At 50.7% G+C, this 14,515-nt stretch overlaps 1 protein-coding gene across 19 annotated transcripts in view; it reads right to left on the reverse strand.

The window, feature by feature from the left end:
- Positions 1–2,139: 2,139 nt before the first annotated feature.
- Positions 2,140–14,515, reverse strand: part of EFR3B (EFR3 homolog B) — a 114,438-nt gene continuing 102,062 nt past the window's right edge. For 4 of the 19 annotated variants that reach the window (XR_013402977.1, XR_013402981.1, XR_013402968.1 and 1 more), the window contains 5 exons: positions 11,550–11,598; positions 9,260–9,366; positions 7,523–7,572; positions 5,352–7,044; positions 2,140–4,873 (listed from right to left, as the gene is read on the reverse strand). Coding sequence is in view for 4 of the 19 variants with exons in the window: in XM_077960011.1 (XP_077816137.1) it covers positions 6,939–7,044; positions 7,523–7,572; positions 9,260–9,366; positions 11,550–11,598 (312 nt within the window). In the remaining 15 variants the exon portion in view is untranslated. Of the gene's footprint in view, positions 7,045–7,522; positions 7,573–9,259; positions 9,367–11,549; positions 11,599–14,515 lie in introns of all 19 variants that reach the window. The other 15 variants (XR_013402975.1, XR_013402979.1, XR_013402967.1 and 12 more) reach the window with 4 other exon arrangements.

Below are 14,515 nucleotides of genomic sequence, written 5' to 3' on the forward strand. Positions count from 1 at the left end.
ATCCATAGGACCTTAGGCAAGTCTCTGAACTTCTCCAAAATTTAGTTCTGTCATCTATCCCTCCCTTCCCAGTATGAGGGTTATTGTGAAGATTAAAGGACAAAATGGACATAATCTTTTCATCACAGAAGCTAAGTGTGAGAGCTGAGAGTTGGTATCAGTTCCAATTTGCACTCCCAGGCTACTCACAGATACGCTCAAACATACGGTCTCTCTCACACTCATGGAGACACACGTCTGTTTTAATACAACATACTCTACACAGTTGCTTCTTCCAGCCCCTAGGGCTTAAGCCCTGATTGAGGCCCTCTGATCTCTCCTGCTATGCCCAAGCTCCTCCCTCCCCACATGTTTCAGCTCCAACCCTTCTCATCCTTAGTACTTCCCCCAGGCCTCTCTGATAACAGCTTCCTAACTAACCGGTCTCCTAGACTCCAGCCCTCTCCCCAGCCCATCATATATGAATTCTTCGTATTAGTGTATACAAAATCTTGCTTTCCCCCCCCCAACAGTCCCAGGCTCAAGAGTCAAAACAGTGCCCCCACCGCAATTTCTGTCAATTCCAAACTACTAAGCATGGTGGGCAGGACCCTTGTAGATGGGCACTCTCTCTTTACCAAACCCTGCTTCCCAAGTTTCCCTGGATGAAGGCGCTGCCTCACAGTTGCTGGTCTCCTCACAGGCCTCGCATCTTCCTATACCCTCTGCCTGGAATCCCCCACCCTCCCCTGCAATTTTGTTGTTGTTTTCAAGACAAAGTCTCGCTCTGTCACCCAGGCTGGAGTGCATGGCGCAATCTCAGCTCACTGTAACCTTTGTCTCCCGGGTTCAAGCGATTCTCCTGCCTCAACCTCCCAAATAGCTGGCATTACAGGCATGTGCCACCACGCCCAGCTAATTTTTGTATTTTTAGTAGAGACAGGGTTTCACCATATTGGCCAGACTGGTCTGGAACTCCTGACCTCACGTGATCTGCCCACCTCGGTCTCCCAAAGTGCTGGGATTACAGGGGTGAGCCACCACCCCTGGCTCCCCTACCATTTTGAATGCAACTCTCTTTTCAGTATGAACTCAGGCTCATGTCCACCTTTGTGGGGCAAGTGATGCCCTTTGCCAGGTGCCCTGTTCATTTTCAGTGTATCTGCCATCAGCCCCTTTCACACTAGAGGGCATGCTGTCCGGCTTGGATGGCAAGTTCCTTGCTGCATCCATGCCTATCTTCTCTCAGGAAAATTCCAAGCTTTGCAAGGGCAGAAGCCAGGTGTGTGTTTCTTTTGTATCTCCCCATAGTGCTGTCACAATGCTGGGACCACAGGTTTGCACATTTACATGCATTTACAATTCACATGAGACTTACCACATAGAGATGCACACATATATGTCAAATGCACTAGATAGACCAGTGCAGTATAGAGCAAAGCCAGCTGGGAAGCCTCTGTGTGTGGCGCTGACATATGCAACCCATGTTATTTTGATGCTCTGGGAGTTCACAATGAAAAAATAATTGGGAATTCTCCCTGTGAAGTTTTGATATGCGGTGAGTCAGAAAGCCAGATTCTTTTTTTGTTTTTGAGACAGGGTCTCGCTCTGTCTCCCAGGCTGCAGTGCAGTGGTGCAATCTCGGCTCACTGCAACCTCTGCCTCCCGGGTTCAAGTGATTTCCTCACCTCAACCTCCCGAGTACCTGGGAGTACAGGCGTCCGCCACCACACCTGGCTAATTTTTGTATTTTTAGTAGAGACGGGGTTTTACCATGTTGGCCAGGCTGGTCTGGAACTCCTGGCCTCAAGTGATCCACCCATTTTGGCCTTCCAAAGTGCTGGGATTATAGGCATGAGCCACTGCACCTGGCCAGGAAGCCAGATTCTTAAGACAAGGTGTTCCCCAATATGGCTTACATGGAATGTGCTAGAATGAATAATGGCCTAGGCCTTCCTAACAGGATGCTCCCATGCTGGGCATGCTGGGCCTAAGGTTTCCATCTTGGTAGCCTCCTTTCCCCCGCACCTTCTCCCTCTAAGACAGGTAAAGTCATGGTTAGTGGAGGTGGCTAAATGTCAGTAGTACACTGTTGGTATTTTCAGATCGCATTTGCTTCTCAAAAAAAACCATTTGCTTTAAAGAAATCAAACAGCCATGTGGTGACAACATTAACATTTATTTGAAAAGGGCATCATGATGGCTCACTGGGAGATCGCGACTAATAGTCCTAGAGAATGATTTGGCTAAGAGTCCTTCTTCCTACACTTCCCCCCACTCCCCCTTTCCCACTTCCCGAAAATAAAACTAATCAATTCAATGGGTTTAAAATACAGAAAACCGCCACGGGCACTAATTCTGTACTCACATATAAATACACAAGCTATTATATACACATATTGTCAACTACAAACTATACTACACACACATGCACACACACACTCAGCCAGGTTGTGAGGCTCTAAGTGGACACAGACACATTACGAGGTATGGGCTGCAGCATTTGTGGATTCATAACTCTGCCTCCACGTGCCAGAAATCAACAGTCATGGGGGTAGAGCTTGGAAGAGGAAGGTGACTGGCTTGGGTGGCCCCACGGTCCCCTGAAGGAGAGGAGATCTGGCCAACCAGGCTGGGGCTAAAGGGAGCACAGAAAACTGGCTTTGGCCTCAGGCCCTTCCCGACACCCTCCTGTCCCCGCCCTCCTGTACCCCCGCCCTCCTGTCTCCGCCATACCCAGCCAGCTAGGCTCTAGGATGGGCCCATCATGACTATCCTTCTGCAGTCTTCAGACCTAGGCCAGATTTGGGGTAAGGGGCCACTCTAACCAGAAGATTTCTAGGGTTAACGGGATGAAGAGGCAACACGTTGCCCTAAACCTTTCCCCAGGTGTGAGGGAGATGCCTGGTTTCAGCAAGACCTGCCTGCCAAGGTCTGGGGTCACAGGAAGTAGGCCTGGTCTGCCCTGATGATGCCATCTCCCTGTCTACCTTTAAACCTAGTATCTACCTAACAGCCCAGGTTAGCCCTTTCCCACAGGACCCCAACCGGCCAGCTGCCATTTCCTGGTCATGAAGAGGAACTGGGAAAAACAGACTCACATTTCCCAGACATTCTCTGTCACCAGGTCAGAAGGCCTGGGGACAATGGAATGGAAACTGCAAGGCCTCACATCCCAGGGTCCCCAGAGGAGCCCAGAGGTCTGGCCTGAGCTGTTCAGAAGAACCCCTGGCTAGTCTGATTCTTAGTCCAGCTGAAACGTGTTCTATGGGATCTAGAACACCCAGGGCAAAAGGCGGCATATCTACGACACTTGTGCTTCTTCAAGTACTTTAGTGGGTCCAGACCTCCTCTTTTCCTGCTCATTCATTTATATTTGTACATGAGAAAGTGGGTTGGACAGAGTGGGGTATCTGAGGACTTTTCTAGGTCTTCTGACTGCTCAGGCTCCTTCTACAGTGAGAAGGCTGTTCAGGAGTTAAGAAACCACTGATTTCTACTTTTCAAAGAGGGAAATGGAAACAGGCACAAGGCGCTGGGGACTCCATGGCAAGGAAAACAGAGGGAGCCTCGGGACCACACTGGTGCTTTCTGCTGATCTGCTTCTTATCCATTCACCTGACTCCACCAAATTAACAGAACTTCCAAATCTCAAATACATTCCTGCCTTCTCAGTGCACAGCAGAGTCCTGACCAACGCTAGCCCTTCCCCACAGAGCCACAGTCTTTGGGCTTTGGGAGCAGCTGGTCTCAATGGGCTTACTGACTCCTCTTTGCTCAAAATCACAGCAGAGAAGGGTGGCAAAAAGGGGCACAATGCAGTGCCACCAGCCTCCGGGGGCTTGGAACGCAGGACTCACTGATGCCAGGCCAAGGGCCGGGGTGCCTCCCTCCCCTCCGGATCCCGTCAAACTGCTTTGCCTCTCTCTCAGGGCCTGTGCTAGGGTGAGGAGATTACCTACGATCACACTCACCTTCATCTTTCTGATTCTGGCCTATTTGGCCAGAATCCAGGTTCTACTCCATGTCAGCAGACAACCCAACACTCTCCTGAGTGTAAGTTTAAATGAAACTGAGAAGAGGGCACTCAAAAAATGACCAGTTCTTCAAAAGAAGCACTTTTTTTGCCAAGCAGCAGTGATGGAAAGGAAAAGCTGCCTGGGACAGATGGAGAGGTAACAGCAGAGTCTAAGCAGCAGGAACCTGCGCCTTTTCTGTCTCTCTATTCACAGGATGGGGATGAGGGGCAGAAACATCTGAGTGGACCTGGGGGTCTCTGGTTCTAATGCTGGCTCTGGAAAGATGCTCCAGGGAGGCGACTGCCAAGTCACAGAACCAGCGTTCACAGGCAGTGCTCAGGATGAAGCTGCCACTGGGGAACCGTAATGTCAAGTAGGCCCAAGAAACAGTGGGTCTCTCACCCAAGCTGGGCACAGGATAAAACCTGGGAGGAGCCAGTGAGGAAAGAACATGTTTGTGAATCAAGATTTCAATTTTCTTTAAAGTTTCTTTCAAAGGTTAGTTGCTGTCAAGTTTGAGTTAATTTAAAGCTGGTTTTTAAATACAGAAATATTAAAGAGAAGTCTTAAGTTCATGCTTGTAAAATTGGGTTGAGCATAAGCCAGAGACCACAAAACACAGCCAAAAAGCCTTGGGGGTGCAGGAGCCTCCATGCCTGGGCCCTGCCCTCAGGCCATTCAGAAGCCGCGTGCCAAGCCGGGCGCAGTGGCTCACGCCTGTAATCCCAGCACTTTGAGAGGCTGAGGCGGGCGGATCGCTCGAGGTCAGGAGTTCGAGACCAGCCTGGCCAACACGGTGAAACCCCATTTCTACTAAAAACACAAAATTCGCCAGGCATGGTGGCATATGCCTGTAATCCCAGCTACTCAGGAGGCTGAGGCAGGAGAATCGCTTGAACCCAGGAGGCGGAGGTCACAGTAAGCCGAGGTCGCGCCATTGCACTCCAGCCTGGGTGACAGAGCGAGACTCCGTCTCAAAAAAACAAAAACAAAAACAAAATCAAAAACAAAAAACAAGAAAAAGATGCTGCGTGCCCACAGCAGAGATGGTGACCACAGGGAAGAGCTTCATCTGAAGTGCCGAAACTATGGGAATGAAGGTCAAATAGCCCCTTCCCCAAGACATTTATTGCACATATTAATGGGAAATGCTCATGTTCAGTCTCTCCCCGATTCTGGAAAATACATCCACCTAACAATCAGGCTCTCCCTGCGCATCCGTGTGCACCACGCATGGGGCTATGAGCTGAGGCCATCCTGAGAAGCCTGCCCTCCCCTTAGGCCTGCTTCTGACTCCATGCCACACTGCCTGAAATTGTACCCTAAAAAGGGATTCCCAGCTACTCAGGAGGCTGAGGCGGGAGAATCACTTAAACTCAGGAGTTCGAGGCCAGCCTGGGCAACATAGTGAGACCCCCATCTCTAGAAAAAAAAATAAAAATAGATTCCTTTGGATCAAGAAATCTACTCACCCTGCCTCCTTTAGAAAGCAGACTCCAGGGAGAGAACATCTGACACTCACATCTTACTGTAGGTTATGTCGGCTCAGAGGAGTTACAGGAAATGTGACTAACAGAGAAGGAAAGGACGATTTTGGACCACACGGCACTGCCATGGGCGGAGCCCCAGGTGAGGTTCTGTCAGTGGCACCCCGGGAGACACAAAGGCTCCTGGAGAAGGGGCCAGAAAGGGGAATTGGCAAAGAAGGTAGCAAACTGCCTCCTGGGCGGCTCCGCCCGGCTCCGTGTTAGCTCCTCTCCGCACACCCTCATTACACAGACATAGACGGCACACCAGGAAAACAGGAACCCGGAACCCAAAGGGGTCTCCATGGCCTCTCCCAAGCCACAGGCGTTGCCAGGTGGTGCCAATGTCCCAGACTTTGTCCAGAGAGTGAAGAAATCATCCTAATATTAGGTGTTAGATCCTTCTTTCTTCAAACGGAACATCTAAAGAGTTGGCTTCTGATATCCTTGAGCCCCAAAATGCCACTCATCCCACCCTCCCCACTCTCCTACAACCCAGGTCAGGCTGGGAGCCTTTTCCATAGGAGGTGATATGGGCAAATCTTGAGGACCCTGCAGTTCCCCTCCGAGATTATCTTGTTCGGCCTTTCCTCAACCCAGAGGTGCCAGGAACACCTTGGGACCCTCAGAAGAAAGACATCACAGAGAGAGAAGCCAACTCTGGAAAACATCCAGCAGACAGGACCGTGGAAGCCCAACACAAGCTCCTCAAGAACAAAGGAGGTAAGAAGCTGCTACAGGGACCACACTTGCCCGCTGGGACTGCTGATGCCACAGGCCCGCCTCCTGCCAGCCTTGCATCCTGCTTCCTACCCTTTGCTGCCTTTGTCTCCACCCCAGCTCCATTACAAGGGCTCAGCATTCATTAATGGTAGAAACACAGACAAATGGGAGATGAGCAAGAGACTGAGAGACACAGCAGGGACACAGGCGGGGAGCAGGGGCAGTGCTGGCGAGGAGAGAGCCATCCCCCTCTCAGCCTTCCTTCCGCAGGGGAGTAGAGTCCTTAGCTTCCTCTCACCAACCAAGTCTCCATCCAGCTCACTCCTCTGGGGAGGACATGCACCCCCTGTGGAAGCCCTTCACTCAAAACACCAAGCAGGAGCTTCTAAGCCCCTTTCCGCCGGCTTCTCTCGAGAGACACCCCACGATTCTCTGCCCCTGCTGACATAAGAGAAGACGAAGAGGGCGCAGGTGAGACGCTGATTGGTGAGATCTCCCTCTGGGAAGACGAGGAGGAGGTAGGAGGGCCAAGAAGGACCAGAGAGTCTCCACTTTGGCTTAGCCTGGGAGGCGCTGCCATCCAAGGTGACATTTTCTCAGAGATCCCAGCCAGATCTCCATGTGGTCGGGTGGGCATGAAGTGAGCCCCTCCTCAGACCCCATCCCCTAGAGGGGCTCCGGCTCTTAGAATTCAGTATACACACAGATCGGGAAACTTCATTTCGTAGACAGGGATGGAGTGGTTCTGCGGCTGACCGTAGGCTGCAGTGATGGTTCCCGATGGGCTTGGTGGGGGCCTAGGCGGCAGGAACACATGGGGAGAAAGGCATGAAAAGAGAATTTCAGGATCCCACCTTTGTGCAACCAAACAGAGTAGGTGACTTGGGTTTCTTTTTGCACAGGGACCAGTGACCCCTTCATTCCACAGGTTCCCAGGATTCCAGATTTTACTAGAATCTACAGCTTGGAGTCAAGCTTCTCTGCAGGCTCCGCAGTGACACTGCTGCTTTAGAAAGTGCCAGCCTGGGACGCTAGGACTCTTGGGTCTTTCCAGGTTTCATTGAGGCGGCCTCTTTCCCTCTCTGGTCTCTATTTCCTTGTATAGGGAGGGTTAGAGTTGGTGGCCGCCTCCAGCCCAGGGGATAGAGATTGCGGTGGGGTAGGAGGAGTGGGGGAGGGGAGGAGGGAAGACAGGGGTGAGAGAAGGACTCAGGATGAGGAACCCCAATACTGGGTCACAGAGGTCAAGGTCCCCTGCCCAGGGTTGCCACTTACCGGATGGTGATTTCAAAGATCTGATTGAGTTTGCTCTGGAGCAGCGATGCCTAGACACAAACAGGGGGAAGTGAGCTGGCAGGGGTGGGGGGCTCAGAACCTTTGCCAGCTGGCTCAGGGTGTCCAGAGTATACGCTGGAGGTACAGGGCAGCCACAGCCTTAGGAAGGCAGGCAGAGGTGAACACGCTCCAGCACTTATCCACTGGACCCTGACTGCAGATTCGGATCAGGGAAAGCCACCTACTGAAGGCTGGCTGGGGATAGGACAGAGGCTCAGAATCACCAGGGAGGATGTCAGCAGGCAGCTCTGGAAGGTCCTTCTCCTTAAGATGGGGCAGTAAGGGCTGCTGGGCATGGAGTCAGGAGACTGCCCTAGTGCCAGCTCTTTTCTTTCTTTTTTTAAATTTCATTTAAATTTTTTTTTTAATTGAGAAGGAGTCTTGCTCTGTCACCCAGGCTGGAGTGCAGTGGCATGACCTCAGCTCACTGCAACCTCTGCCTCCTGGGTTCAAGCAAGTCTCCCAACTCCTCCTGAGTGACTGGGATTACAGGCGCCTGCCACCATGCCCAGCTAATTTTTGTATTTTTAGTAGAAATGGGGTTTTGCTATGTTGGCCAGGCCGGTCTTGAACTCCTGATCTCAGGTGATCCGTCTGCTTCAGCCTCCCAAAGTGCTGGGAGTACAGGCATGGGCCACTGTGCCCAGCCTGTGCCAGCTCTTTTCTAACTTGCAAGGGGCAGCGTTGCAAAACTGGTGGCTTAGAGATGATCTCTGATTACTTCTGGCTGTAATGAGGTCAATGAATGCAGAGTGGGACTGCACGTGTTCCGTGACTGGGCCCTAATTCCTAGCTCATGAAATGGGCATCCCTCTCAAAGTGGGACGAGAGGTTAGGACAACACAGGCCCGTGAAAATCTACATGTTATATATGTACTTATATATGAATATTATATATGAAATATATAAAACAGAAAATTATACATATTATATTTTGTTGGGAGAATAGGTTATTTGTAGATTTTGAATGTTTACAGTTAAGTTTCATTGTTACTAAGCTTGACATTAGGGGCTAATAAATCCCGGCGTAGAATCAATTTCAGAACTGTCTGAGCTCCTCCCTCCAGTCTAGACATGGCTCCTCGTTTCTATGTGTCCAGCTGCCTCTCTCTCTGGTCTCTTTGCCAAGGCCTGGCTGTTCCATCCCCCTGCTAAGGTACCCTGGTTGGAAGAGGGTCCTGCTGTCAACATTGACCATCTTCCTTTGCCACACACCCCTCCCCCATCACTCCATAACGTGGGGATCATAATGGCACCAACTTCATGGAGTTATCATGAGAATGAAAGTGGCTCATGAATAGAAGAAGCTGTTGTCCGCAGTGAGTGCTGTTCGTGTGCCTGCTGTCAGAACCACAGTGAGCATGATCTGACTGCCAGACAGGTGCCTCAGCTCAGGACTTCTTCTTTAAGTGAAAAGTGTGAGATCTCAGAGAGACCCAAGACAAACACCCAAGTCTTTTCGTTCATAGGGGAGCAATGCAGCATCGGGGCGTTGGGGAAAGCCTGGTGGGGCAACAGCAGAGCTCCCTGCGTTGGAATACAAGCCCTAATGTCTGCCAGGGGATGGAGGTGGGGTGGTCAAAGAGCCAAGATCTCCTGGGAACTTAATCCTGTCCTGGACCCAAATTCAGTTTTGACTCGGCTCCCTAGGACTCGCCCATGTCACGCTTCACTTACCCGGGCCCCGCAGTGTGCGGCAATCTCCTCGAAGGGTGCCTTCTGGAACTTCTCCACCACCTGCCGCCGCCGCTCACGCTCCTGCTCCTCCACTGCTACGCTGTCCACTGCGACGCAGAGAGCTGGGTTAGTGCCAGGCCCTGCTCACTGAGGGGAAGGGGAGGGACTCCTCCGGGGAGCACTGTCCATGAGCATTGCTTGGGCTCTCCCCTCGTCTGAAGAGTAGGGGACAGTGGCGTAGAGGTGTGGTGCCCTCACTCAGCCCTGGAAGGCAGGACCACTTCCTGATTCTGTCTGAGGGCTCAGCCTTCTTCCTCATGTAAGAATTTGAGAACTATATGGGAGGACATTTCAGCGGGGCTCTTATAGCCCCAAGTAGCTGCTCTCCCACCAGGACTCTTAAATTGAAGGTCCTGAACAGTTGGTCCTTCGAGTACTCTGTGGGTATTTTGTAAAGGGACATCGAGGCTGGGTGTGGTGGCTCACACTTGTAATCCCAGCATTTTGGGAGGCCAAGGTGGGAGGATACCTTGAGATCAGGAGTTTGAGACCAGCCTGGCCATCATGGTGAAACCCCCTCTCTAATAAAAATATAAAAATTAGCCAGGCGTGGTGGCACATGCCTGTAGTCTCAGCTACTTGGGAGGCTGAGGCAGGAGGATTGCTTGAACCAGGGAGGTGGAAGTTGCAGTGAGCTAAGATTGCGCCATTGTACTCTAGCCTGGTGACAGAACGAGACTCTATCTCAAAAATAAATAAACAAAAAAAGAAAAGGGACATTGACAATGGTAAAGCCGCACAGACCACGAAAGCCAACACGGAACACCTGTGGCAGGGCAGCCCGAGGCCATTTAGTTTAAGGCTTCTACACATGCTGCTTGGTATCCAAGACGAGTTAGCACCAAGAAGAAAAAGGGGTGTGTGTCACACATGTCCATCATACTGTTGGGTTTTTAAAAATAGAGATGAGGTCTCACTATGTTGCCCAGGCTGGTCTCAAACTTCTGGGCTCAAAGGATCCTCCTATCTTGGCCTCCCAAAGTGCTGGGATTACAGGTGTGAGCCACTATGCCTGGCCCAGACTCAGTTTAAGAAGGCAAGAAATGGCCAGGTGCAGTGGGTTATGCCTGTAATCCCAGCACTTTGGGAGGCTAAGGAGGGCTGACTACCTAAGGTCAGGAGTTCGAGACCAGCCTGGCCAACATGGTGAAACCCTGTTTCTACTAAAAATACAAAAATTAGCCAGGTGTGGTGGCAGGCACCTGTAATCCCAGTTACTTGGGAGGCTGAGGCAGGAGAATTGCTTGAACCCAGGAGGCAGAGGTTGTAGTGAGCCAAGATGGTGTCACTGCACTCCAACCTGGGTGACAGGGCAAGACTGTCTCAGAAAAAAAAAAAAAAAGGGCAAGAAATGTGTACATTCAGAGAGACTACCATTAATGATGACAAAAAGTTAAAAGTTTGGCATTTACGGCATAATTTGTCAACAGTTAGAAAAAATCTGTTGTTGTCCAATGATCCAGATAGAGGGGTAACAATGCATTTTAAAATCATCTGCCCTTATTAAATAGACATTCATATGATTCATTCTTAATATCTTCCATTGGCCAGCTTGTTCTTTTGTATCACAATTCACCAAAAAAAAAAAAAAAATTTACTCTGAATTGCTTTCTACCTACAGCTGTCAACTGATGACTTTTTTTTTTTTTTTTTTTTTTTTTTTTTTTTGAGATGGAGTCTTGCTTTGTCGCCTAGGCTGGAGTGCAGTGGTGCAATCTCAGCTCACTGCAACCTCTGCCTCCTAGGTTCAAGCAATTCTCCTGCCTCAGCCTCCCGAGTAGCTGTGATTACAGGTGCATGCCACCATGCCTGGCTAATTTTTGCATTTTTTCAGTAGAGACAGGGTTTTACCATGTTAGCCAGGCTGGTCTCCAACTCCTGACTTTGAGATCTGCCCACCTCGGCCTCCCAAAGTGCTGGGATTATATGCTGGCGTGAGCCACTGCGCCCAGCCAACTGATTACTTTTAAAGTCAGGTGTCCTTAGTGGCAAAAGCGTTGCCCACTGTGGGCCACACAGGGCCCCACTACTGACCCCCGTCAGGAGAGGAGGGACATTCAGTGGCAGCTTTGGTGGCTGTGATGAGTTGGTCAAAAGCCACCAGCCTCTCCCTTCATGTAGGTGCTAGATCCCACTGCGGAGGGTGGTAGGTCCTGCTGCATCTGTAGGAACAGGCCCAAGGACCCCACCCCATTTTGCCTTCTAACCAGAGTCCCTTGGCCTGACTTACCAATGGCTTTCTTCAGTGTCTCATAGGTGATCTCCTCGGCAGGCACTCGCTGAAGGAGAAGGGACAGAGGTGCTCAGAAAGTCAGGGGGCAGAGAAAGGAGGCAGCCCTGGCACCCCCAGCTCTCTGGCAGCCCCTTGCTTCTTAGAAGAAAGTCCCAATGGGCAGGAAGTCCCTCAGGATACCCCCAGCCCCATCAGGGTCTCGGAAGCTCCCTAAGCTGGCACAGAGGACAGCGACATGCAGCGGGGAAGCTCATTCCTCATCAGATTCAGACTCAGAACAGAGTCCTGAGTCTCATGTAAAAGAACGCACTGTCCCCTGCCTCCTCCCCAAGCCTCTCCATCAAGCACCATAAGAGGAAAATACTGCTATCTTATTTTATTTTATTTTATTTTATTTTATTTTATTTTAGACAGAGTCTTACTCTGTTGCCCAGGCTGGAGCGTAGTGGCGCAATCACCGCTCACTGCAACCTCTGCCTCCTGGGTTCAAGTGATTCTCCTGCCTCAGCCTCCCAAGTAGCTGGGATTACAGGCGTGCACCACCACGCCTGGCTAATTTTTATATTTTTAGTAGAGACGGGTTTTACCATGTTGGTAAGCGATTCTCAAGAGAATCGCTTGAAACTGGGAGGTGGAGATAGCGGTGAGCCGAGATCACACCACTGCACTCCAGCCTGGGCAACAGAAGGAGACTCTGTCTTAAAAAAAAAAAAAAAAAAAGGTGACCGGGCCCCCACAGACTGCTGAGGTTCCAAGGAGTTGCCCCACTCAGTCGTCTGCAAAGCCTGTAAAAGGAGATGGAAAATAATAACACTCAAAGAAGGGAGCTCCACAGATGCTGAAAATAGTGAAGGAATTTGGACTAAATTCCAGAAATTACTCAGTAGACAATGAACTATTAGACCTATGATTTACCCATGCTTTATCTTTTTTTTTTTTGAGATGGAGTTTTGCTCTCATCACCCAGGCTGGAGTGTAATGGCACGATCTTTGCTCACTACAACCTCCACCTCCCAGTTGGTTTCAAGTGATTTTCCTGCCTCAGCCTCCCCAGTAGCTGGGTTACAGGTGGCCGCCACCAGGCCCGGCCAAGTTTTTGTATTTTTAGTAAAGACGGGGTTTCACCATGTTGATCAGGCTGGTCTCGAACTCCTGACCTCAGGTGATCCTCCTGCCTCAGCCTCCCAAAGTTCTGAGATTACAGGCGTGAGCCACCACGCCCTGCCTGATGCTCTATCATTTAAACTTAATCTTAAGCAAAAGCGCAGACACAGAATGATTTCAATGATATAAAGTTCCAGAAGTAACGCAACTCAGGCTAGGAGCTCCCTTAGGGGAGGGGACACGGGGCAGGGCCCCTGGGCAATGACAGTGTTCCACTCTCTCATCCAGGAGTGATTGCATGGGCATATACACTTTACGAAAATTCACTGAGTTGTGCACTTTTTGATTTGTTTGGCATTTTTGTTTGAGTAGGAGAGGACGGAAGAATAGGTATGCTATAAAGTCATTTAACAAACATTAAGTGAGTACCAACTACATACAGGACTGTAGGTGAGTCCATAGAAACTGCACAATTTGTTAGCATAGGAATTACATGCAAGAGAGAGCTATGCTCGGCTTTAACTCGCTCTGAGGACTTATGCTCTGTACGTCCATCCATTCATCCACTGTCAGCACTGAGCAACACTGGATATTCACCTGCAGGGTGCTAGGGAACTGTGTGGTGGCAACAGTCAAAGAAAAGGCCGCTCTCTGGGCAAGAGAGAAGGGATACTCCCTGGGCAAGAGCAGGGGGAGAGAAGTTTATGGAGGAAACCGAACAGGGGCCGGGCACCAGAGAACAGACAGTTCACAGGTCCTCAGCTGCACCAGTGTGGAGGGGAAGGTTTAGATGTGGCATTCTACACTAACAAAGGCCTGCAGATGGCTGAGCACAGCACGGGAGAGACCGAGAGCAGCCCTGCCAGAGTGGGACAGTGGATACAGGCCAGAGCAGGTGGGGGAAAATGAAATGGCAGAGCCCAGACTATGCAGGGCTGGGAATGCCAGGCACCAGGATTCAGATTTGACCAAACCAGCATTTATTCACCCCTGCAGCAAGCCTGGGCAGTACAGTCCTAGGAACCACCATGGGACTCTGGACTAGCACTGATGGCTGAGAGTGGAGAGAGCTGTGGCATGGCAGAAGGGCACAGGATGAAGGCCCCTGCACACCTGCTTTGCCACCAAGCCACCTCTGGGCTAAGCTGACTCTCGAAGGGAGGAAGGAACTGATACTGGTGGCCCAGGAGGCCACGAGTGGAGGTGGCTCTGTAGCTGCGTAAGCATTTTGCCTCCCAATTCTGTGTCAGTTCACTCCTCAATTCCCGAGAGTCTCTTACCTCTTGGGAAGGGAGAATCGCCACTATGCGGAGAGAGCAGCCAGCTCATCCCGATGCCTAATGCATTGGAGGTTCCCAGTCCTTGGAGCTGGAAGGGCCATGGAGGATGCCTCATTCAACCTCATTTTACTTGTCTAATTAGCCCAAGTCACAGCTTCCTTCTGTGGGAAGGTTCTAGACAAGCTTTGAGGGCCCTGATGTGGAGATCTGCCCTAATAAATGAAGTGGTCAAGGGCACCGTTAGGGGGAGGCTTGATCCTGACCCCTTGAGACTTCTCCTACCTCTGATTGCATCTGGGGAAAGGCTTGATGTCAAAGCTGTCCTCCATGTCTATATTAGCCCTAATGGGCATAGAAGCTCGGGAATGACAGCCTGTCCATGCCCAAGGACCATGTAAGTCTTTCTGTCCCGGTCCCATCCAGATGTGTGTCCTCTATACTCCTTGTGAACTGGGACAGTCAGCATTAAAAAAAAAAAAAAAAAAAAAAGGCGGGGTGTGGTGGCTCACGGCTGTAATCCCAGCACTATGAGGTGGCTGAGGTGGGCAGATCACTTGAGCCCAGGAGTTTGAGACCAGC

Source organism: Macaca mulatta, chromosome 13 (genome assembly GCF_049350105.2).
Source record: "Macaca mulatta isolate MMU2019108-1 chromosome 13, T2T-MMU8v2.0, whole genome shotgun sequence".
NCBI classification, from domain to species: Eukaryota; Metazoa; Chordata; class Mammalia; order Primates; family Cercopithecidae; genus Macaca; species Macaca mulatta.